The 27,111-nt window shown below is 39.2% G+C and overlaps 1 protein-coding gene across 4 annotated transcripts in view; it reads right to left on the reverse strand.

The window, feature by feature from the left end:
• Positions 1–338: 338 nt before the first annotated feature.
• LOC126419346 (rh5-interacting protein-like) overlaps positions 339–27,111 on the reverse strand; it is a 157,791-nt gene continuing 131,018 nt past the window's right edge. For 2 of the 4 annotated variants that reach the window (XM_050086542.1, XM_050086549.1), the window contains 3 exons: positions 24,386–24,526; positions 24,176–24,304; positions 339–957 (listed from right to left, as the gene is read on the reverse strand). In XM_050086542.1, the coding sequence (XP_049942499.1) occupies positions 887–957; positions 24,176–24,304; positions 24,386–24,526 (341 nt within the window). In that variant the 3' untranslated portion in view covers positions 339–886. Of the gene's footprint in view, positions 958–1,967; positions 2,051–24,175; positions 24,305–24,385; positions 24,527–27,111 lie in introns of those variants that run through there. The other 2 variants (XM_050086534.1, XM_050086557.1) reach the window with 2 other exon arrangements.

The following is a 27,111-nucleotide window of genomic DNA, read 5'->3' on the forward strand; positions in this document are numbered from 1 at the left end:
TAGAATTTTCTTATCTAAAAAGAAAAAGGTTATGATACTCAAGAGAAATGATGGAATATTAAAATAAATCAAAGCAGTGCCATATGTACCATATAGGAAACAGTGACCCACATCTAGACGATGACAAGACAACAACATCTTATTGATGAAAAAATTAAGCCATGTTCTCTGGAGGAGGATAGGAAAAACAATATGGTCTTCATAATATCACTCAATACTTGCAGTTACTTAGTGACAAATGACTTTTATTTAATTTTATTGGAATAACATATCATTGTTATATAAATTATTTTTATTTACAGGTAATAATGTTTCAACAGTAATTGCAAAATTTGACACAAAACAATGTATATGCATCACTGAAATGACTTAAACTAAGTGAATGGAAAAATTATTACCTCTTCCATGTGATAAAATACAAGGAAAAAGGTGTAAAAAAAGATTCCTTAATATGCTGACAGATGGTAAAAAGCAGTCTTTCTCCCAGTGAGACACCTCAGGGAAAATTTTAGAGAGAGAGAGAGAGAGAGAGAGAGAGAGAGAGAGTGCTTTCACAGAGAAATACTGTGTGGGCTCAAACTTTGAAAGCACACAAGATATTCAGAGAGGTGAATTATTCTTATCGCTAATGCCACCCCGCCCCCTCCTGCAATCTCAAAAATATGTGGGTGTCTTTCTTTTGTAATATTCATGTCAGTCTTTCTTTGATTTTTTTAAGTAAAGTGATAGATCAAACTGCAGGTCTTAGTGTGCACTATCTGTACCAAAAATGCTTCATTCCAAAACACATTTCTGTTCTTCTTGGAGATGTCTTTCTGTTGTCACCTCCTTCCCATGTAGTGCATAAATATTTGCATTTCTGTGCTCTTTCGTAAAGCAGTCATATTCAAAACAGAAAAACCACCAAAAGGTGAAATGCCACCAGCAGAAAGGACAGTGCTGATGTTGTTGCAGAATCTGTAATAAAGGAACTAGTCACAAAGGATGATACACATTTTAAAACGTGTTTAAAGTCACTTGAAAATAAATTGCATATTACAATATAACAAGAGCTTCAAGCAAGTAAAGACATTGTGTAGAATCATGTTAAATACTGATGGGACATCTCATTACTTGCAAGCCAGAAAATGTTTTAACACACATACAGTCATAAAATGACTAGTTTTCACGTCCAGAGGAACTGAAATTCATTTACATCTACATACAAAGGCGAGCCAAAACATTATGACCACTGCCCTCTGTGAAACAATGACTCTGTAGGCTACAGAGATAGTAAGGAAAGTACAAAAGCAGACTAGAGACAAATGGGGCATCATTCTAGTGACAATATGGGTCATATTTGGGGACTCCACTGACATAAGTGACTGACGAAGATCAATATTATTACATTCCATCCTGGATTTTCCATTGTTTGATTTTTGACAAAGCCCAGATTGTTACAGTGTGGTGCCTGGTAACAAGCATCTCAGAAACAGCAAAGCTGGTTGGCTGTTCACATGCAGCTATTAGATTAGATTAGATTAGATTAATACTTGTTCCATAGATCATGAATACGACACTTCGTAATGATGTGGAACGTGTCAGGTTAATAAAAGATGTCTGTACAAGATATTACATTACACAAAATATTGTATGCACTAATGTTGAAGTTGTTGTTGGACCAATGGAAACATATCACCCAGTCAGATTAATTGCATTTCTTGTCACACTGGGTCAGTTGTCATCTTTGGATAAGCCATGATCCAGGTGAACAGCTGTTCAAAAGGTGCACCACACTAAGGACACAGCCTGGTGGGGGCTGTATTATCCTAAGAGGGGCAAACATGGGCTTCCATGAAACCTTTGGTAGTAATGTCCACCTGGACAGCTGTGGGCTATGTGAACATTATTGTGGACCACCTGCATTCCTTCATGCTTGATGTCTTCCCAAATGGTGATGGAATTTCCTGCAGGACAACTGTTCATGTCACAGTTTCAGAATCATGCTACAGTGCTTTGAGGAGCATGGAGGTGTACATGTCTAGACGTCTTGGCCACCAACTCATCTGATCTGAAACCAATGAAATACGTAAGGGAGCTATTGGGCATCAGCTTTGCATTCGCAAACCACCAACCCATATTTTTAACAGTTATATGGCCTTGTAACACTGAAAAAGCCGGATGCATGACATCTGCTACCAATATATAATTTTTTTTTCTGAATTGTATGTAAATATTTGTAATTTAAATGCTTTCTTTTAATAAGTAAGCACATTCCTTCACTGTATGTGTAAATTTAGGTAGAGGTCTGTTGACTTTTCATTGTATTTATCTGTGTCTTACTGTGAAAATTATAAGCTCTGGGAAAAAGCCAAAGGAATGGTTATTTGCATCACCTAGCAATGATAATAGCAGTGCTTGTGCATTGTAAAATCTTTGGGTGGGGAGTTGTTGCGCACAGCGCACGTAGAGGGAGAGAGAGAGAGAGAGAGAGAGAGAGAAAGAGAGACGGCCAGATGTCTAGTAGTAGGAGTACGAACAGTGGACAGGCAGAAGAGGCTGTAGTAATTATGGTTGCCCGTTCCTGTAATTAGCTGTGGCTCCACAATATGCTACCGTCTTCAACAACAGCAGCAGATCCAGCAACACAGCTTCGTCGTCAGCTCCGAGTTTCATCATATGCACAACACTGAAGTAAGACTGTTCATTGGTAGAAAGTATTAACAGCTAACCCAGCAGCACAGCCGAATGTGATTTGATTGATGAAATTTATTTAAATAATAATCAGTTAAACTGAGGGCGATTGTGTCCTCATTGCCCCCAGACATTGTTGCCAAAAAGGATCCTTGTTTCTTCTTTTCCCTTATATGATAACTGAGTGTCATAAGAAACAAACTGAATAGTTACAGCCAGTTCATTAATGAATAATTTCACTTTTAAGAATTTTAGCCTCAGTCTACTTTCAATTCACTGTTGTACAACAGAGGTTTCAGTATATGACTAAAGTAAAGCAAATTCATCTTTTAAGTTTGAGATTCAATCACTGGAAAAAATCCAACTCTAAAGAAGTGCACAAATTAAGAGTGCAGAAGTTTTATTTATTTTACGTATAACTTGGAGCATATGGCTGTTTGGTTTGGTACAAATACTAGTATTTAATTTTTTTCAAGTCAGTAAAAAAAAGGCTCAGTTGTTCAGACAATAATATGAAATCCAATTTGCAAAATAAGTAACGGCAAAGTAAAAAGTGTTCGCTTTTATTCCAAATTTCTATGATGATGTTATGTTGAGGTCACTGAAAGTCATTGTTCACGTAACAAAGTTCAATACTAACATACATATTTTCAAATCATTACCTGATTGCCTTTTTCAAAATTTAATACCAAGCATAACATAAGTGTGATTTCTCAGTTTTCTTTATCATTACATACTCACTTTAAAAAAAAAACACGTTACAACCTGCAGTCGACACATTAGTGTTTAATAATACATGTTTTTCTTTCCCATCATCTTGTACAGGATTTTGGATGTAAATTGCCCTAGAGGGATGGCGACTGTTAATTATTTCCTTTTGTTCATTAGTGTAACTTTTGGATTCATGATCAGTGGTACCCCTTTTCTGTCCAGTGTGGTTCGTGAGTGAGTACACAAAATAACTTTTCCTACTTATCGGTATCACTTATTCGGGAAAGATAACCTTATCCAATTAGAAAAAAACCATTACACATACACTCAATCCACGATCATATTTTATATTGCGAGCAGGATAGGCCAATTAGTAAGAGGGAGATTACACATGGCAACGCAGGTGACTGGACAATATCAGTTTTGGTATTGTTCTGTGCATGAATTTGCATTGTGTAGTTTTGTAGTGAATAATAACTTGTTGCTGCAAAGTCACTCACATACAATAATAGTAAGTGGCAGAAATAATTCACATATTTAAATTTCACAGTAATCAGCAAACAGGGCACCATGAATAAATTAGGTGAAATGAGTAATATGATTGTACCAAATGCGGAACAATCGATCAAACAATGCACAACTCAGGAAGTGGGACCCATTGTTCAGAGTTTGGCGGCTAGCATCACAGACGCTGCTGCTGAAAATCGAACAATCTCAGAAAGTGAATTCCAGGCACTTGCAAATACTACGGAATACAGAATAAAAAGTAAAACAGACCCTACTGATGATGGATACGAGGAATCTATTAAGACAGAACCGGTGAAGCAACCTGTGATTTCTGGAAATATAAAAGATTTGCTCAGTTCATTAATCATTAAAATGGATGCCCAATCAGCAAAAATAGATGACCAGAATAAAGCAATTAAAACTGTTAATGGTATATTGGAATTATTAACACAAAGGTAGATAAAATTGGAGCAGAAGTTTTAGCACTGAGTACCGAAATCAGTAATCTGAAGCGTGACATGGAGGAAGCCCAAACAAAGATAGGAGACATAAATATTCATTTTGAAACTGAAGTAGGGAGGATCAAACAGAAACTGGTAGAGACTGTTGGTCCTACAATAGAGAGCAAGGTAGCTAAAAAAGTAAAAGTAGCTTGAGAAGATGATGTAGGGAAAATAACGAGTTTACAGACTTTAGAATCAGACATAGGTGCTAAAGTAAATAGACACTTGGTTGTGTGTAATGAAAAGAAGCAGCAGGTGGGAATGTTATCAGTTACCACATGCCAAATAGTTACAAGGATAAGCGAGTTAGAGAAACAATTAGGAGAAAATCAGCACTATGTTGACTAGTGAATTCATAGAGCACTATGTGTCATACCACGCACATAGTGCTGAAATATCAGCGAAGGAAGAGCGTTTCGATCCCCTCAAAGAGCAGGGTGGACTGCATGCTACCGACTTCATTAAAAATTGTGAAAGGGTATTGCCGGAATCATGGACAGACAAGAGAAGAATAAATGCAGTAATCGACTTCTTAGCTGGCAATGGGCTTAAACCTCGATATAACAAACATGACGTTTCAAGAGTTCAAAAATGCATTCTTGAAAGAGTATTGGTCAGAGCAGAAACAAGAGTGTGTATGGTGTGATTTCGTAGTGTCGAGGCCCTATAATGTAAAACACATGTGGCTCCATGAAAAATTTTTGTGGAAACTGGATTTGCAAATTGGAATATTTGCGTGATCGGAAAACTGAATAGGAGATTGTCTGGGGGCTGTGGCAGAAGCTTCCAGATGACTCCAAGAGATACATCGGCAGTAGTTCGAGAATGATTGCTGCATTTTAAGAGAAAGTAAAAGAGGAAGACAATTGGCGGAATAACTGCAAAAATGTTAAAGGCCGTGGGAATGGTAACAATTACAACCATAGTCACAACCAGAACAATAACAATAACCATGGCAATAATGGTAGCAACCACCATGGAAATAACAATCCAAGGCACTATAACAATCATGGTCATAGTAACAATACCCACAACTGTAGAAATGATAGGTGCCAGTATCAAGTGTATATGGTAGGTGGTCCTTGGAGGAATGCAGTAGACAGGAGTGAAATGATAAATCATGGCAGGCTGGTAGCAACAGGTCTGTTGGAATTAGTCAGGGAAACAACTAGCTGCACCAGTTAGGGGCCCACAGGGTGTGGGGAGACCTTGGTGGCCCAAATGAAAACCTAGACAATACCGCTATGATAAATCCGAAAGGATAACTCAGCGATGGAAGAATGTGCAAGAGAAAGAGAGCAACGCACCTAGAGTAATGATAACTGAGCTGGAAACAGCAGCTGATGCAACTATCACTGCTCGTAAAAGTAATAATGATATTAGTGTACCGGTAGGGGAGAAGGCAGTGGCCACTGTTAAAGCAACAATGGTTACGCAAGTTTCAGTAGAGTATGAATTGCCAGCGGAAGTAATAGAGCTGATCTTGAATAAAGTTTCTGTTATTGAGAAGGGAAATGTGGAATGCGAGGTGGTGTGGTTAGGCAGTTCAGTCAGATGTACGATGAACTGAAAAGTTATAGAGGATTGTATGGGAGGTGTGCTAATGGGGGCAGCAGACAGAAATTGATGCTTCTCAGCCTGCAAGAAATTAGTGTTTTTGAAATGGAAAGCTCTGTACCTGAATGGCAGGCTTGTCCAAATGAAATTTTTTAAGTAACCAACCCCAGTGATGCTAGCTCTATTTAAAACAGAAGGGGATGTTACGAGGAGGGGCGAGATGAATTTGGCGATAATGACCAGGTACAACTAATTGAAAGCCACTTAGATTACAATATCTAAGAGGTCAAACCTGATGTTATACAGTCAGACGAGAGTGATGAGGGTTGTGTGAACTTGAGAGATGAGATAGAAGAGAAAACAGAGCACTTTTCTCCAAAAATCTCAGAAGATGACAGCAATCTTTCCGAAGAATACCTACCTGACGTGACAATTAGTGAACTACTGGTTAAACAAAGTTAACTACTGGTTCAACAAAGTTCATTAATTGATGAAATTGATAGTAAGATTATGGTGTTGAGATCAAAACAAGTTCAACTACTGCAGGACAGACAAATAGAGATCAAAAACGTTCAAACTCAAAGAATTAGAAAACCACCAGATATTTATTTATTTATTCCATGTGATCTGACGGTACACAGTGTGTTGCAGATGTCGGAAAATATCATTTAACATTGTTAACATATATTAACATAGGCCTATAGTATCCTAATGTATTATATTGCTCAATGTTTTCAATTTAACACAAACAGCAAGATTACTGTTCTAAGTATTCATTTACAGAGTAAAAACAGTGACACAACAAATATGACTTCATGGCTTTGCTAAATTTTATTTTGTCTTCGATGGACTTAATACTAGCGGGAAGATTGTTGAACAGTTGGAGGCCCATGTGGAAAGCTCCCTTTTTACACAGTTGAGTGTTTGTACGTATAACATGCAGGTTTGCGTTTTTCCTGGTGTTGTGTTCATGTATTTCATTATTTTTTACGACTCTGGGGTCAGTTGGCACTATGTGGTTTCTGAAAGATGTTAGAGTCTCAAGAATGTAGAGGCAAGGCAGTGTAAGGATTTCCAACTTTCTGAAGATGGGTTTGCAGGAGTCTCTGGGTTTGCTCCCAGTAATAAGACTCATTGCTCTCTTCTGGATTCTGAATGTGCTCAGAGCAGTTGGAGAATTTCCCAAGAATATTACACCATATTTTAGGAGGGGTTGTATGTAAGCATAGTATGCACTGGTTAATGTTTTCAGGCTAGTACATGTTTTCAGTACACTCAATGCATAACAGCTAGTACAAATCCTGGCATTTACCTTTCCTGTGTGTGTATTCCAACCGCTATCGGTATCAGAACCAGGCGGATTTTTCTGGGATGACCTGGAGATAGATCAGGATTTGTTGTGGGAAGACCTAACCATTGATAATGACAGGTGTAGGCAGATTGCAGTGCCCATTAATTTGTACGGCCTACAAATGCAAATTTTAATTGATACAGGGGCAGAGCTAAAGCTATGTTGGGAAAAAACATTTGAATTACTCAAAAATAAACCAGAAGTAGTAGTAATGCCAGTAACGGGAGTCAAAATAATCGGTGCTACCAGAAGGAATAGTAAACCGACAACAAACCAAATATTTGTATGTTTTGAGATTCAAGAAGAACCATTCGAACAAGAATTTGTCGTTATGCCAGATCTGTGCACCGATATTATTGTGGGGTGAGATTGGTTGTTAAAAATTGTGCAATCATCAACTGCAGTAATAAGACCATGAACTGCATTTCCAAAGACAAGACTGAAGTAAATGTGAGTTTTGATGAAACGAGTGACGATGTGAGTAGTGAATACAAACCTGTTCATCTTGTTACTTGTCATAATGAGATTAGTTTAGGCAGAAAAATGGAATACTATGGTATCCACAATATGAACATCGACAATTGTTTGGAAGATGAATTAGTGAGCATTGTAGACAGATTGCCAAATGCTCTGCCTGAACAAAAATGAGACCAATACGACATAATAATGAGAAACAAGAACATGTTTTCAAATAAACCGGGGCTCGTTACTGGGTATCAGTGCAAGTTAAATGTAATACCCCATGAACCATTCTTTGTAAGACCATATGTGGTACCGCTATCCAAGAAGGAGGCTGTCCTACAATAGATAAATTGGATGTTAGAATGGAATGTTATAGTAGTAGTAGTAGTAGAGGGGTTGTTTGGGCGCACGACAGCAAGGTCTTCAGTGCCCTGGAATGTTATAGAGCGGAGTACCAGTCCCTATAACAATGCCCTAATAATAGCAGGAAAGAGAGGTGGTAGTGTCAGGATTGTGATAGACACACACACTTTGAACAAGGTCGTTCAACGTGAGACGGACAGACCAGAAAGTATGGGAGAGATACTGCGAAGATTTCACAATGTACAGTTTATGACTAGCCTTGACCTAACAGTTGGGTATGGCTAATAGCCTTAGAAGATGAGTGTAGGAAATATACAGCGTTTTTATATGCAGGCCGATGTTACTAGTACAAGGTAGTGCCATTCGGCCTGAATATATCTGTTTCTGTCTTTATCAGGGCCCTAGATAAGGTGTTAGGCACTGCCCTGAGCTCAAAACGGATAGTGTATGTGGACGATTTGCTGCTAGCGAAATCATCATGGTGAGAACATAGCAAATTGTTAGATGAAGTTTTCAGTGTGTTATGCAAAGGTGGAATGAAGCTGAAACTGAAGAAGTATGAGTTTGTGAAGAAATAACTGAATTTTCTTGGTCACATTGTGACAACAGAGGGTATCACTAAAGATCCACAGAAAGTGGAGGCAATAAAGAACTGTCCTCTGCCGAAGACTAGGAAACAGTTAAAGAGTTTCCTAGGGTTCTCAGGATTTTATCGCAAGTTTGTGCAGGGGCACGCATTCAGCGATCCAAACCTGAGCAATTTGTTGTAAAAAAATATTCCGTTTGAGTGGACTGACGAGTGTCAGACCACATTTGAAAGACTGCAAAATGAATTACTACAGAATAACATATTGTACCATCTTGATCTTGTGTTGCCATTTCATATGGGAACTGACTCATCTAACTATGGCTTAGGAGTAGAATTGTTTAAAGAGGTAGGAGAAGGAGGAAATAAGGAATACAGAAAAGTTGCATTCGCAAGCCGAACGTTGACGAAATGTGAGGGTTACTATACGATTTATGAGAAAGAATGTCTCGCTATCGTATGGGATTTCAGAAAATTTAAAGGTTATTTGTGGGACCAAAAGGTGATAATTCACATGGGTCACAAGGCGCTCACTTATCTAAAGGATTGTTGTTTACTGCATGAAAAATTGACACAGTAGTCTCTTGTCTTGCAGCAGTTTTACTATGACATTTGTTACATGGGAGGATCAGACAACTGTATAGTGGACACGCTGTCACATTTGCCCTGAAACCAATCATTGGCTTGTGGAGGACGAGTCTGAAGGCATACTGAAATTGTACTGCTTTCAAGATGTAGAAGGTCGTAAAAGAGTACAGAGCATCTGTAAAAACATGCGCGTCATCAACACGAGGACGACTGTCTAATAATTATTAAGAACAAGTATGATGAAAAGAGTAGAAAAGGGGAGAAACCTAGAAAGTATTACAAAATATATAACCATATCTTGTACATACGTAAAGGTGAAGATAGCAATAACTGGCGAGTGTGTTGGCCAGTCAAGTACGTCGCAGAGATAATTGAGTACTATCATTTAGCTTATGGTCATTGTGGACCAAAGAAGTGCGCTGAGAAGCTAGCAGAAGTTGTAAATTTTAATAATATGCAAAAAAAGAGTTGCTGAAAGAATAGAGACATGTGATAAGTGTCAGAGGGTGAAGCTAACGAATTCCACGAACCGTGGCCCTATGCAGAGCATAAGACCTAAAGATGTGCTGGATTTGGTTTGTATGGACCTCTATGGTCCACTGCCCAAGACTTCAGGGAATTTTGCGTACATATTAGTGGTGCTAGAAACATTTTCTAAGTCCATCAAGTTATACCTGATAAGACAGGCAACACTAGAGCGGTTTATAACAGATTTGTTAATGATTACTTTGTGCACGTCAGCAAACCAAAAGCAGTTTTGTCTGATAACAGAGTGCAATTTACTTCTCAATTACGAAATGAAGGAATGAAAAGTAATGAAATTACATTTCGGCCTATTGCCCGAGCGGGAATCCCACGGAATGGTGCATGCGTGAATTAGGTTGGCTTTGCCGAACATATTGTCACCACAATCACAGTTCATGGGGCAATTACGTTGGTGAATTTGAGAAAATAATGAACGTCTTAATGCATGAATCCACGGGCTACACTCCGGAAGAAATACTATTAGACCGTAAGTCTAAAAGTTTAGTGGAAGAAATGATTGATTTCCCTCTGAGAGTTGATATTAACCTTGAAGTAAAGAAAGAACACCTACGAGAAATGATGAAAAAGAAAGCTCAAGCATGAATACGGGGTCATGACACTAAAGCACAGTTTGCCAAATTTGCTATTGGTGATCTGTATTTGTTAAAGCACACGAAAAGTCAAGCGAGATCGACCTTGAAATTTCAAAATTTAAATTCATTTACAATTAACCATTTGAGATTATCAGTGTACCCCTTACTAACACTAACTGTTTAGCTTTTCCTTAATCAGCCAAACTATTAGGTGTGTGTAATATTGTCGATTTAAAATTGTACCAGTAAAGGACTAATTAGTCTGAAATGTGAAAAGAGAAACCAAGCCATTATGTGCTATTCTAGTATTAGTGAAGTTTTTGAACTTTGTATATGTATGTATAATGTTAAAATTTTATTGTAATCTGTATGATGTGAGTTATGACCGATGCACTTAGACGAACTGTAAGTTTCACGTCTGTGTACACATGTGTAATAACGGACAGTGTTGAGTTATCCACTGTGATGGAATTAAAAAGAGGACTCCTTGCTGCATAGACAAACAAGGAGATCTAGCTTGCCGCTATGGCGCATGCAACAATGCTCCACTTGAACAGAGTCGTTGCTGGCTCTTGTAGCGCTGTGGCATTCTTCGTAAATGTGTGTGTGCAACGCGAATTGGTTTTCTTTCAGTGCCAGCTTTTAAAGGTTTTGATGTAAATGTTTATGTTTGGTATCGACTTTATTTAAAACACACTCACTCGCGCAAGGCGAGAGGACACTTGGAAAAAAAAAAAAAATTTTCAAGTTCATTATATACATTTATGTAATGAATTTTGTAATTTTTATTTCTTATCCTGTTTCTAAATTTTTTTACTGTTCTTTATATACATTCCAATGCTTGAATTTTTCTATGCCAATATTGAGTACACTTTTCATAATATTTGTAATAATTTTAAACTTACTGATTTCTTGAAGGAAGTGTTAGTTCTTAAGATGTGTTGTCAACAATAATGTTTTGAGTAATAATGACACAGGGTTGTCATGTAAATAACGTGTCCCCTACATAACTACAATAATTATTTAAATTGATAACAAAGCAATTATTGGATTTTATGCAGACAAAATTGTTTAACTGTATGCACTTGAATTTCTGTTTGTTTAAATTTTAGGACATTCCCTGAATTTGCTTCCCTTCGGAAAAAAAAAGGTCATGAAATGTGGGGACATGTAACACCAAAAATGCAGGATGCATGGCACCTGCTACTGACTCATAATTTTTTTATGAATTGTATGTAAATATTTGTAATTTAAATGCTTTCTTTTAATAAGTAAGGACATTGCTTCACTGTATGTGTAAATTTAGGTAGAAGTCTGTTGACTTTTCATTGTATTTATCTGTGTCTTACTGTGAAAATTATAAGCTCTGGGAAAAAGCCAAAGGAATGGTTATTTGCATCACCTAGCAATGATAATAGCAGTGCTTGTGCATTGTAAAATCATTGGGTGGGGAGTTGTTGCGCACAGCGCACGTAGAGGGAGAGAGAGAGAGAGAGAGAGAGAGAGAGAGAGAGAGAGAGAGAGACGGCCAGATGTCTAGTAGTAGGAGTACGAACAGTGGACAGGCAGAGGAGGCTGTAGTAATTATGGTTGCCCGTTCCTGTAATTAGCTGTGGCTCCACAATATGCTACCGTCTTCAACAACAGCAGCAGATCCAGCAACACAGCTTCGTCGTCAGCTCCGAGTTTCGTCGCATGCACAGCACTGAAGTAAGACTGTTCATTGGTAGAAAGTATTAACGGCTAACCCAGCAGCACAACTGAATGAGATTTGACTGATAAAATTTATTTAAATAATAATCCATTAAACTCAGGTTGATTGTGTCCTCATTGCCCCCCGACATTGTTACCAAAAAGGATCCATGGTCCTTTTTTTTTCCTTATATGCTAACTGAGTGTCATAAGAAACAAATTGAATAGCTACAGCCAGTTTATTAATAAATAATTTCACTTTTAAGAATTTTAGCCTCAGTCTACTTTCAATTCACTGTTGTACAACAGAGGTTTCAGTATATGACTAAAGTAAAGCAATTTCATTTTTAAGTTTGAGGTTCAATCACTGGAAAAAATCCAACTCTAAAGAAACGCATCAATTAAGAGCGCAGAAGTTTTATTTATTTTACATATAGCTTGGAGCACATGGCTGTTTGGTTTGGTACATATTCTAGTATTTAATTCTTTTCAAGTCAGTAAAAAAAAAGGCTCAATTGTTCAGACAATAATATGAAATCCAATTTGCAAAATAAGTAATGGCAAAGTAAATAGTGCTTGCTTTTTTTCTAAATTTCTTTGATGACGTTACGTTGGGTCACTGAAAGTCATTGTTCATGTAACAAACTTCAATACTAACAAACAGTTTAATTACATATTTTCAAATCATTACTTGATTGCCTTTTTCAAAATTTAATGCCAAACATAAGAGTGACTTGTCAGTTTTCTTTATCATTACATACTCACTTAAAAATTGTGTCAAAAAAACATGACAACCTTCAGTTGACTCATCAGTGTTTAATAATACATGTTTTTCTTTCCCATCATCTTGTACAGGATTTTGGATGTAAATTGCCCTAGTGGGCTGGTGACCATTAATTATTTCCTTTTCGTTCATTAGTGTAACTTTTGGATTCATGATCAGTGGTACCCCTTTTCTGTCCAGTGTTGTTTGTGAGTGAATACACAAAATAACTTTCATTTTCCAAATTATAGCCCTGTTTGGTTTAATTACTTTTTATTTTTAGTATAAGTATTTTTGGTATAAGTCTTCCTCTCCAAATGAAAAGGCCTCGTATGACACAACAAAATACAATCCAAAGACGTTCCCTTACCTGGCCATGCCGTGGGAGGAATGTAGGACTAGATGACAAGGATAACGGTACTCCCCCCAATACCTGGTTTGTGCCAAGTCCAATGGGAATACCTTTTTTGGCACAAAGCTATATTTTTTGTCAAATACATTGAAGACAAATAAGGGGAAGTTGCAGCCATCTCTAAGATGATGAGCAGTTCCCTCCTGATTGAAATGTCATCTCCTGCCCAGTCACAACCCTGCTCTCTTGTAAAAAATATGGTGACATACCTGTTACTGTCACCCCCACACAAGAGTCACATTATGGTCCAGGGCATTATCTTTCACCATGATCTCCATTTGTAGTCTGGTGATGAGCTGCAGGGCAAGTTAGAGTGACAGGATGTCCATTTCATCCATCGTGTCCATAGGGGACCGAGGGAAAACAGAGTTGCTACCAGGGCCTCCATATTGGCTTCGGAGGGTGATATGTTGCCTGAGAAGGTCAAGGTGGTGGTCAACTGGTGTGACAAGAAACATTATGTTCCAGCTCCTATGAGATGCTTCAGATGGAAGATGTTCAGACATAAGTCTTCCTGTAGCATTGCTATGCCTGTCTGCAGGGATTGTGGTCATCCTTTTCATGCAAATGTCCTTTTTGCCCCTTCCCCCATCTGGGTAAATAGCCGAGAGCTCCACTTTCCCTGCTCACCAGATAGCTTTATTTTTAAGTTGCGAGAAAAAAAATCCAGGAGTGCAAGATGCTGGACAATGTCGCATATCAACAGGATATACCTCCCCTCCAGGCAGTTGGGGGTCCTTCTGGTGCTTCCACCATTATCACTTTAGGAGCATTGGCTCCCTACCTGCTGGGAACGCTGGTCCCTGTCCTCCAGCTGGATGTGCATCATCCTCTTCTCTAGCTAGCAAGAGGCCCCTTGAGACTGGATCTCGAATGTTAGGTGGGCTGCGGAGCCCTCAGGTTAATAGTGTGCAGATTGGAAAAGAATGCTAGTGTGCACTTGGTATGTTTGCTGGGGATCTCATCAGAGATGTGGAGAAGGCTCTGCCAGCATCTATCGAGCTCACTGGGTGCAACCAGTTGAAAACTGTGGTTCATGTCAGGTTCTGAGGCCATCCCTTGTTCCTTTTGGTGGATAGCTGATCTGGTGAAAGCAGATAGCATCGCACATGGGGTGCAGATGAAGCTCACTATCTGTAGCAGCATACCCAGTGTCGATCATGGTCCTCTGGTTTGGAGTAGAATGGAAAGTCTAATGCAAAGGGTCAGATGGTTCTGTGACAGTATCATTTGCGAATTTCTTGATCTTCACTATCAGGAGGAGAATTGTAGGGTGCCCTTTAATAGGTCAGGAATGCATTATATTCAGGAATCAGCTACTAGGATAGTGGAGGATATGTGTCTTGCACATGGAGCTTTTTTTGGTTAGAGGAACCCACTGCTTGGTGTCAGAGATGAACTGCTTGCCAAAATCAGAGAAACATTAGCCATGTTATTCTCAGAGAATGTTAACCTTGCAGATGAGAAATAGAAAAGGTTAATATGATATTAGTAAACTGCAGGAGCATCCATGGTAAGTTCCCAGAATTAGAGCCACTTATTAAAACAATAAAGCTTGTATAGTATTAGGAATGGAAAGTGGCTGAAACAAAAACGTAAGTTCAGATTGGAGTATTTATTATAAGAATAGGCTAAATGCTAAAGGTGACAGGGTATTTATTGCAGAAAAGAATTTATTATCTACTGAGATTATCATGGATTACGAATGTGAATTAATCTGGATGAAGTTGAGCATCAAAGGTGGGTAAAAATGGTAACTGGATGTCTTTATAGACTGCCTGCATCAGGAGCTGTAGTTGTAGAGCACTTCAGAGAGAAGTTGCAAAATTTCGTGAATAAGTTTCCTGATCATACTATTGTAATAGGGGTAGAATGGGAGTCATGTAATTGAAACTGGAACCAGAGACATCATATCTTACACCTCCTAGCCACAAACAGATCTGAACTTTTTGAATCAGTTTATGTAGAAGAGGGTAGTGTCAGTGATCATAAAGCAGTGATAGCTTCTATGACTATGGGTATGACAAGGAACGTTAACAGAGGTAGGAAAATATTTTTGCTCAGAAAGAGTGACAGGATACAAATATCTGTGTAATCAGCGTCAAATATTCAGTGCTGAGGATGAAGGTGTATACAACAAATGGAAAAAATTGAAAAGCATTGTTCAAGGTCTTAAAGGATGGGAAAGACCTACTGTGATTAACAACTGTGTTAGGAAACAGCAATGTAATCAAAGATAGCTTCATTCTTTCTGTGCACTACACGAGATTGGAATGATAGAGAATTGTGAAGGTGGTTTGATGAACTCTCTGCCAGGCACTTAAGTGTGATTTGCAGAGTATCGATGTAGATGTAGCTTAAAGAGACATCAAAACCTAGCTGACAAACCAAAGCTGAACAAAGTGAAAATAAATGTAAGGAGAACAATGAGAGAAGCTTTCAGTGATTTTGAAAGTAATATTTTGCCAACCAATCTGACTAAAAATCATAAGAAGTTTTGGTCTTACATAAAATCAGTAAGTGTTTTGAAATCATCTACTCAATCACTCAGGGACCATAGTGACATCAGAAAGGGAAATGGCTGATAGAAGGCAAAAATACTGAATTCAGTCTTCTGTAATTGTTTCACATTGGAAGATCATAATACAGTCTCTCCTTTCAATAATCATACAAACACTGAAATAGCAGATACTGAGATAAGTGACCACAGAACAGGAAAGGTGTTGGGACCAGGTGAGATACCCGTGAGATTCTTCAGAGATTGTATGAAATTTGCTCCTCTGCTAGCATCAGTTTATTGTAGGTTGCTGGAGCAATGACGGGTACCTAGCTACTGTAAGAAAGTGCAGGTCATTCATGTTTTCAAGAAGGGTCATATGACAGATTTCCATAGTTATAGGCGTATATCACTGAAGTCAATCTGTCGTAGGATTATGGAACACGTTTTGGAGAGCAAAAATTTCCTCCATAAAAATAGAAATAGATTGCACAAACAGAAAGCTTGGAAAACTCTGCTTGCTCTGTTCCTTCATAAGATCCATAGTGCCGTAGACATCAGCACTCGCGTTGATGCCTTGACTTCAGGAAGGCTTTGACACCATCCCACACTGCCATTTAGGGGACAAAATATGAGCGTGCTGGGTATCAGACCAGATTTGCGACTGGATTAAAAACTTCCTTGCAGAGGGAACTCAACAGGTCATTCTTAACGGAACAACATGGACACATGTAAAGGTAATTTCAGGAACACTCCAAAGAAGTGTGATAGGACCTTTACTGTTTACGGTATATATAAATTATGTAGTAGAAAATGTCAGAAGCTCCATAAGACTATTTGCAGATGAAGCAGTTGTCTACAAGAAGGTAATGATGGCAGAAGACTGCAGCAATTTGCAAAAGGATCTGCAGAGAACAAATGCATGGTGCAGGGTCTGGCACTTGACCCTAAACATAAATAAATGTAACATATTGCACACACATAGGGGGAGACATCCATAGCTGTGTAGCTACACAATTGATGAAAAATTGCTCGAAACAGTATCTACTGTAAAATGTCTGGGAATAACCATAAGTTGAATGACCAAATAAAACAGATGGTAGACTGAGATTCATAGGAAGAGTTTTAAGGAAATGTAGCTCATCCATGAAAGAAGAGGCCTACAAATCGGTTTTCAACCAATTCTCGAGTATTGCTGGTCACTCTGGGACCTTACCTCGTAGCCTTAATAGAAGAGATAGGAAAGATTCAATGAAGAGTAACACATTTTGTCACATGGTCGTTTAGTTGGTGTGGGAGTATTATAGTGATGCTCAAAAGCCCCAGCGGTAGACACGACAAAAGACGTGGTATGCATCATGGAATTCTGAGATAATACATTCCGGAAGAGTTGGACAACGTATTACTTCCTCCCACATATTTCTCACGAAGTGATTACAATGAGAAAATTCAAGAAATTAGAGCTAATACAGAGGTTTACCAACAATCATTCTTCCCACATGCCATTTGCGATTCAAATAAGGAAGGGGGTTCACACAGTGGTATCAGAAGTACTCTTTGTTGCGCACAGTCATGTGGATTGTGGAGTACTGGTTTGGTTTATGTAATCACAAAAAGCTTATCTCATTTGGATGATGACTTGTATGTCTTGTCCGGTGAGTACTTTATGTCAACAATATGGTAACGAGTGGTTTTTAAAGACTTTTAGAAGCTGTTGAGCACCATCTGAATATAATGTTTTAGATATATATTTCATTCCTTTGTGTACCTAAATTTGTCAGATCCGCCATAGTGGATAAACAATTGACCACATAATTTTATACCAGTTGACTGTTCCCAGTGCTGCAATGTATGCAACATAACACTGGGAACGCATAATAAAACTATAACTTCACTACTTAATGTGAGCAAAATAAATAATTGCTTGCTCAAACTAAACTATTGTATCTTGCCGAAAATGTTCATAGGTAACTTCCTGGCAGATTAAAACTGTGTGCCCGACCGAGACTCGAACTCGGGACCTTTGCCTTTCGCAGGCAAGTGCTCTACCATCTGAGCTACCGAAGCACGACTCACGCCCGGTACTCACAGCTTTACTTCTGCCAGTATCTCGTCTCCTACCTTCCAAACTTTACAGAAGCTCTCCTGCGAGTACCGGGTATGAGTCGTGCTTCGGTAGCTCAGATGGTAGAGCACTTGCCTGCGAAAGGCAAAGGTCCCGAGTTCGAGTCTCGGTCGGGCACACAGTTTTAATCTGCCAGGAAGTTTCATATCAGCGCACACTCCGCTGCAGAGTGAAAATCTCATTCTGGAAATGTTCATAGGTGCCTACACACACATTTAAAGGCAATGCAATTTCTAATGCAATAACAAACGTACCAGTTTCCCTTCACCTTTCATACTACTCATAGTTCACCACGTAACCTATTGCAAAGTTGTGCGAGGTTCTATAGGTGCTAAGAAAGGGAAGTCCTCAAGGATGAACTTTTTCAAACCATATATATGGTCGTGTACATCAGGGTTACAGGTACCACACCCAACAGTCATTCATGAAAGTGGGCCCTCATTTGCAAGTAATTGATGTAAAATAATTTTGAGTGATGCTCTACAGCCTTAAAATTAACAGTGTACACACAGCAGTGGCATAGTATAGATGTTTAAGATCAATTCTTGACATAGTAAAGATTGTGGATTTGAATCCTTTCTGGCCCTTTTAAATTTTTATTTTTAAACCTTTATTGAAATGACTTTGATCATTATTTTTATTCATTCAGTGGGTCTAAATTTAATTTTTTATTTCTAATAATTTATCACAGTGTTTTAAACATTGTATTTACTCTATCATTTGCTTTCATTTCTTCTTACAATCACTCTTTTTTTCATTTTTTATATTTGTGCATGTGATTTTAATTATTTTATCTATTAACTTTAATTTAATTTCTTGCTTTTTATCACTTTACATTCTTGTCCATGATACTGCATTCATTAATTATTTATATTCCTCATTTTGAATTGATTTCATTTTATTGTAGATCCATTTATTTAAATTTTCATCTGCATTATTTCTGTCCATAGTGCAACAAGAATTTATATTACTTATGTATGTATGAATGATGATTAACATAAAAAATTACAATTTGTACGGAAAAGCATGTTCTTTGACACCACTGTACAGCCAATATAAATAGATTAATTCATCTTTTGATGGATCAACATTTTCAACACCTAAAAATTGTGTTAGATAATTAAAAATAATTAAAATCATATACATATAATAGAGGGAAACATTACACGTGGGAAAAATTTATCAAAAAACAAAGATGATGTGGCAAGACAAAGAGTTTGGGCACAGATGTCAGTCGAGGCGGAAGTGCAGAGGCAAAGATGTTGTTGAATGACAGGTGAGGTATGAGTGGCGGCAACTTGAAATTAGCGGAGATTGAGGCCAGGTGGGTAACGGGAAGAGAGGATATATTGAAGAGCAAGTTCCCATCTCCGGAGTTCGGATAGGTTGGTGTTGGTGGGAAGTATCCAGATAACCCAGACGGTGTAACACTGTGCCAAGATGTGCTGGCCGTGCACCAAGGCATGTTTAGCCACAGGGTGACCCTCATTACCAACAAACACTGTCTGCCTGTGTCCATTCATGCGAATGGACAGTTTGTTGCTGGTCATTCCCACATAGAATGCATCACAGTGTAGGCAGGTCAGTTGGTAAATCACGTGGGTGCTTTCACACGTGGCTCTGCCTTTGATCGTGTACACCTTCCGGGGTTACAGGACTGGAGTAGGTGGTGGTGGGAGGGTGCATGGGACAGGTTTTACACCGGGGGCGGTTACAAGGATAGGAGCCAGAGGGTAGGGAAGGTGGTTTGGGGATTTCCTAGGGATGAACTAACAGGTTACGAAGGTTAGGTGGAGGGCGGAAAGACACTCTTGGTGGAGTGGGGAGGATTTCATGAAGGATGGATCTCATTTCAGGGCAGGATTTGAGGAAGTCGTATCCCTGCTGGAGAGCCACATTCAGAGTCTGGTCCAGTCCCGGAAAGCATCCTGTCACAAGTGGGGCACTTTTGCGGTTCTTCTGTGGGAGGTTCTGGGTTTGAGGGGATGAGGAAGTGGCTCTGGTTATTTGCTTCTGTACCAGGTCGGGAGGGTAGTTACCGGATGCGAAGCTGTTGTCAGGTTGTTGCTGTAATGGTTCAGGGATTCCGGACTGGAGCAGATTCGTTTGCCACGAAGACCTAGGCTGTAGGGAAGGGACCGTTTGATGTGGAATGGGTGGCAGCTGTCATAATGCAGGTACTGTTGCTTGTTGGTGGGTTTGATGTGGATGGACGTGTGAAGTCGGCCATTGGACAGATGGAGGTCAACGTCAAGGAAAGCGGCATGGGATTTGGAGTAGGACCAGGTGAATCTGATGGAACCAAAGGAGTTGAGGTTGGAGAGGAAATTCTGGAGTTGTGCTTCACTGTGAGTCCAGATCATGAAGATGTCATCAATAAATCTGTACCAAACTTTGGGTTGGCAGGCCTGGGTAACCAAGAAGGCTTCCTCTAAGCGACCCATGAATAGGTTGGCGTACGAAGGGGCCATCCTGGTACCCATGGCTGTTCCCTTTAATTGTTGGTATGTCTGGCCTTCAAAAGTGAAGAAGTTGTGGGTCAGGATGAAGCTGGCTAAGGTAATGAGGAAAGAGGTTTTGGGTAGGGTGGCAGGTGATCGGCGTGAAAGGAAATGCTCCATCGCAGCGAGGCCCTGGACGTGCGGAATATTTGTGTATAAGGACGTGGCATCGATGGTTACAAGGATGGTTTCCGGGGTTAACAGATTGGGTAAGGATTCCATGCGTTCGTGAAAGTGGTTGGTGTCTTTGATGAAGGATGGGAGACTGCATGTAATGGGTTGAAGGTGTTGATCTATGTAGGCAGAGATACGTTCTGTGGGGGCTTAGTAACCAGCTACAATGGGGCGGCCGGGACGATTGGGTTTGTCAATTTCAGAAAGAAGGTAGAAGGTAGGGGTGCGGAGTGTCGGTGGGGTCAGAAGGTTGATGGAGTCAGGTGAAAGGTTTTGCAGGGGGCCTAAGGTTCGGAGGATTCCTTGAAGCTCCGCCTGGACATCGGGAATGGGATTACTTTGGCAAACTTCGTATGTGGTGTTGTCTGAAAGCTGACGCAGTCCCTCAGCCACATACTCCCGACGATCAAGTACCACGGTCGTCGAACCCTTGTCCGCCGGAAGAATGATGATGGATCGGTCAGCCTTCAGATCACGGATAGCCTGGGCTTCAGCAGTGGTGATGTTGGGAGTAGGATTAAGGATTTTTAAGAAGGATTGAGATGCAAGGCTGGAAGTCAGAAATTCCTGGAAGGTTTGGAGAGGGTGATTTTGAGGAAGAGGAGGTGGGTCCCGCTGGGACGGAGGACGGAACTGTTCCAGGCAGGGTTCAATTTGGATAGTGTCCTGGGGAGTTGGATCATTGGGAGTAGGATTAGGATCATTTTTCTTTGTGGCAAAGTGATATTTCCAGCAGAGAGTACGAGAGTAGGACAGTAAATCTTTGACGAGGGCTGTTTGGTTGAATCTGGGAGTGGGGCTGAAGGTGAGGCCTTTGGATAGGACAGAGGTTTCAGATTGGGAGAGAGGTTTGGAGGAAAGGTTAACTACTGAATTAGGGTGTTGTGGTTCCAGATTGTGTTGATTGGAATTTTGAGGTTTTGGAGGGAGTGGAGCTGGAAGTGGGAGATTGAGTAGATGGGAGAGACTGGGTTTGTGTGCAATGAGAGGAGGTTGAGGTTTGCTGGAAACGTTGTGAAGGGTGACTGAGTTGCCTTTCCGGAGGTGGGAAACCAGGAGATTGGATAGTTTTTTGAGGCGGAGGGTGGCATGCTGTTCTAATTTGCGGTTGGCCTGTAGGAGGATGCTCTGAACAGCCAGTGTGGATGTGGGAGAGGAAAGATTAAGGACTTTTATTAAGGATAGGAGTTGACGGGTGTGTTCATTGGCTAAGTTGATGTGTAGTTGAAGGATTAGGTGGGTGAGGGCAATGGATTGTTCAGTTTGGAACTGGTATAGGGACTGATGGAAGGAAGGGTTGCAGCCAGAGATGGGAACTTTAAGTGTGAGGCCTTTGGGGGTGATGCCAAATGTTAGACAAGCCTGAGAAAATAGAATATGGGAGCGTAATCTGGCTAGGGCGAAGGCATGTTTGCGGAGGGAATGTAAATAAAACTTAATGGGGTCGTTGTGGGGGTGTTGTGAGGGTGACATGGTATTAGAAGGTGGAAAGTGTACCATGAGGCTGAAATGAAAATGAAAATAAAAACCCATTACATGCGGTCTCTCATCCTTCATCAAAGACACCAACCACTTTCTCGAACGCCTGGAATCCTTACCCAATCTGTTACCCCCGAAAAACCATCCTTGTAACCATCGATGCCACTTCCTTATACACAAATATTCTCCACGTCCAGGGCCTCGCTGCGATAGAGCATTTCCTTTCACGCCGATCACCTGGTTACCAAGCCCCCACAGAACGTATCTCTGCCTACGTAGATCAACAGCTTCAACCCATTACATGCAGTCTCCCATCCTTCATCAAAGACACCAACCACTTTCACGAACGCATGGAATCCTTACCCAATCTGTTACCCCCGGAAACCATCCTTGTAACCATCGATGCCACTTCCTTATACACAAATATTCCGCACGTCCAGGGCCTCGCTGCGATGGAGCATTTCCTTTCACGCCGATCACCTGCCACCCTACCTTTAAATATGTCTGCTTGTGTCTGTATATGTGTGGATGGATGTGTGTGTGTGTGTGTGTGTGTGTGTGTGTGTGTGTGTGTGTGTGTGCGAGTGTATACCCGTCCTTTTTTCCCCCTAAGGTAAGTCTTTCCGCTCCCGGGATTGCAATGACTCCTTACCCTCTCCCTTAAAACCCACATCCTTTCGTCTTTCCCTCTCCTTCCCTCTTTCCTGATGAGGCAACAGTTTGTTGTGAAAGCTTGAATTATGTGTGTATGTTTGTGTTTGTTTGTGTGTCTTTCGACCTGCCAGCGCTTTCGTTTGGTAGGTCACATCATCTTTGGTTTTTGATAAAATCATATACAGAAAGATTAGAAATGAAAAAGCATGAGCTGCAGAAAAAATTTGAGCAAATAAGAAAGTTAATTTGATGATTCAAATAAAGTGGCGAGGATTAGAAATAAACAGTTTCATATAAACAATTTAATTTAATGAAAATAATGCCAATGTCATTTCAATGAAGATTTAAAAATAAAAATCTAAAGATCCTGATGAGATTTGAACCCACCCTTCAGTACATCAGGAATGGATCTTAACCAACTGCTCAGGATAACACCATTATTTTCAAGGCTCTAGAGCATCACAAGAAATTATTTTTCATTGATTACTCTCAAATGAGGGTCCAGTTAACGGAATGGCTGAACATACAACACTGTGTGGATGGCTTCAAATACTCAACCCCATCACTGAGGACTTCCGTTTTCATTCATGTGTGTATAGTTTATATTCCTCAACTTTATAATTACAGATAACCAATTGAAACTACAAGTAACTGTAGCCAATCATAATTATTTTTATTTTCACTACTTGTACTGGAGGGCCAAACCTGACATTTCAGGTGGATCTATGCAAATTAATTAGACATGTATGTATCTAAACTTCTTGGCAGATTAATACCATGTGCCAGATCGAGACTTGAACCTGGGACCTTTGCCCTTTACAGGTAAGTGCTCTACTGACTAAACCATCTAAGCATGACTCACAACCTGACACTCGCAGGTTTACTTCTGCCAATACCTCATCTCATGTATTGTGTGTTTGAATTTTGGGTAAGCTATGCCACTAACTCCAGTAGTCACAGGTTCATTTTCCTGTCACATTTTATTAATTGGCATAAGGAGCCTGTGACCACTGGAGACAGTACCAAAGGTTTTGTAAAAGCTGTACAAGCAAGGTTAAAATGAAAGGTTAAAATTCAAAATCCATGACTATATGTCTGTAATTATGTACATATGTAACTAGATATATTCAAAATTATGTGTGTCTGTAACTACGTATAAAAAATAGAGCCTGTCTCATTCTATAAATAGTAAAGGTTCTGATTCTGGTACAAGCATGTCTTACTAATTGACATAAAATCACTTAATGATGGAAGGTTAACCCACTAAAATGTGTAGTGAAAATAAAAATAAATTGTGATTGATTGTAGTGATTCATAGTTTCAACTGACATTCATAACAAACCATGATTGTCATGGATATCAATTGTGGTAAAGCCTAACCTAAAATGTCTGTATTTCATTGACTATTTTGGGTTATGAGACAATTGTGCATAAAAATCAGGAGATCTAAGAAAATTACCTATGCACGTATTGTCTTTTCTAATATATCCTTCATTGCAACGGCACCTATTTGACAGACAGCTTACTCGATATCCAAGATTCTCACCGATGTAGCATTCACTACTTGAATTGCATTGGTTATCCAAATCTGAAAAAGAAAATTACAAAATGATGTCGAGTCGTACATAAATTCTTAAGTGACAGTAGATGTTGCTATACTTTTACTTACCTTTATTTCTTATACACTTTCGATCAGCAAAATGGTAATTTTTTGAGCAAACACACTGTCCCCCATAGCAGTATGCAGAGTCACCAAATGTCTTTGAACACTGTGTATTTTCCTCACACTGTTGTTTATAACCTGTGGCAACTGTTATAAAACAACAGACAATTGACTATTCAGCTATGAAAACTTCACAAATGAAAATTAATGATAATAAGTATTTATTTCAAATATGCAAATATGAGCATTTTTTGCAAGTATGAGCATTTATTGTTAATATGCCAGTAACACATAAGTGGTAAACATAGGTTTTAACGATCATTACGCTCAATTCTTACAATTAATGTTGCAGGAAACTCAAAACTCTATGGAATGATAAGCACCATAAGGACTTTAAATATTAAAGATGTGGAATACTTTTATTTTCTCGTGAAGAGATGTAATGATACCAATGACAAATATAAGTTTATTGCCACATATAAGCATTTTGTTAAACAGTTTGTCACAAGGAAAGAACTATAGGTAGCTATGTTCAAAAAAGCTAACAGACAGGTAGGTCATAAAAGTGATAAAGTTATCATGCCAAAATAAGAATATTCCGAGCTCAACACGAAGGCTGATTTTATTGTTTACTTCGAAAGATACAAACGAATACTAACACCAGTTATTTCAAAATAAAAAAAACTAGAAAATGACAAAATAATGTGCAATTTAGGAATAAAACTAAAACAACAAAGCAAGTTATAAAAAGGGAAACAGGTGCAAGGTCAATTAATCACAGTAATATAGAGCCGATTAAAATTAACAATAAACTAACTGAGCTCAGACAAGTGACTAATGCTTTCAACCATTATTTTTCAAACACCAGTAGATAAATACACATCATGGTAAGCAGCTGTACAATAAGAGAGTAAAAGTGAAAGATAGAGAGGAGGAGGGAGAGAGAGAGAGAGAGAGAGAGAGAGAGAGAGAGAGAGAGAGAGAGAGAGAGAGAGAGTGAGAGGGGGGGGGGGGGGGGGGGGAGAAACACAAAAAAATGTGCAAATACATTACCTACTAAATATTCAGTGTGCACTGATGATATACTGGGTGCTATAATCAACCCTAGTGCAATATTTATTGAGAACCACTTCCACACATAGTAAATTCATCATTCGAGAATTTTGTTTTTCAGGTTTGACTAAAGACTGCATAAGAAGCATGCCACATGTGAAGTTGCTATTTACAGCCCAGTTTCAGTTTTGTCAAGCTCAAGCAAAATTATTACAAAAATGTTCCTTAGAAGATTAACAGCCTTCTTAAATATAGCACTGCTGATAAATGACTAACAGCATGGGGTCAGGTGCCCTGTAGCATGCATTCCACTGCCCCCAAAACACTGCCATTTGCGACTTCAGTTGTGTCAAGTGAGAGCTCGCTGGAGGATGGAGCAGCCTCGGTGTCAGTGATGGCCTGTCTTAGTTAGAAGGACACCAGGTGAGCCTCTGCAATCAACCTGTTTGTGGCCTATACACAATGGACCTACATCTGGAGTTATAGCCTGGGGTGTGATTTCGGCACTCATATGGTTACACCACAAACCCTGACTCTAAATTTGTATGTCAGTTTGGTGATCGACCAGTTGTCCTACCATTCACAAACAGTATTCCAGGGGGTGTTTTTCAACAGGATAACCCTTGCCCACATACTGGTGGTCGACCAGTTGTCCTACCATTCACGAACAGTATTCCAGGGGGGTGTTTTTCAACAGGATAACCCTTGCCCACATACCTTTGTTGTAACCAAACATGCTCTACAGTGTGTTGACATGTTGCCTTGGCCTGCTCAATCACCAGATCTGTTTCCAATTGAGCACATATGGGGCATCATTGGATGGAAACTCCGGCATCATCCATAACCAGCATTAACCATTGCTGTATTGTCCAGCCAAGTGTAACAGGCATGGAACTCCATTCCACAAACTGACATCCATTCCTATATGACACAATGCATGCACATTTGTATGCTTGCATTCAACAATCTGGCAGTTACAATGGTTATAAGCGTAACAGAATTTCACATGTGCAATGGCGTTTCTCACACTTACACTAATCTGTGATCTTGCTATGCTGATCACTTAAATATGTTACCTAGACAAATGTATTCCCAAAATTTGATTACTCTACATTAATTATATTTTGGTGTTGAGATTCAAAGATAACTGTGACTTACACTCATACAAAACTACACAGAAGCTTAACCTACATGTAAACACAATAAGTTCAAACTTATGCAAAAGAGGAGAATATCATATTGGAAGCATGTTACATAACCATGTGCCTTCTTACTTAAAATGTATACCGAAATTTAATACATTTAAAGTAAAGTTGAAACAGTTCTTCCTTGACCACTGTTTCTATTCTCTCTCTGAATTTCTGGAACATCATAATAAGTAAACCTGATTTATAGAATATTGTTAATTATATAACTAAGTACTAAGTCAATTTATATTATGTTTTATGTTGACTGTGTTGATCATGCAGTCTCATTTAATAGCTACTGTAATTATAAACTAACAGTGTTACCCCTTTGCTCTATACCATATTTACAAACACTGCTCTAAGACACTTCATATTATTATGTACTTTGATTGCACTGATCATGTGGTCTCACTTAATAATTACTGGAATTATAGGTTACCCCTAACCTGTGTTATATCATATGTACAAACAGTCTAATAGGTAAATGTAATG

The sequence above is a fragment of the Schistocerca serialis genome, chromosome 1, assembly GCF_023864345.2.
Source record: "Schistocerca serialis cubense isolate TAMUIC-IGC-003099 chromosome 1, iqSchSeri2.2, whole genome shotgun sequence".
NCBI classification, from domain to species: Eukaryota; Metazoa; Arthropoda; class Insecta; order Orthoptera; family Acrididae; genus Schistocerca; species Schistocerca serialis.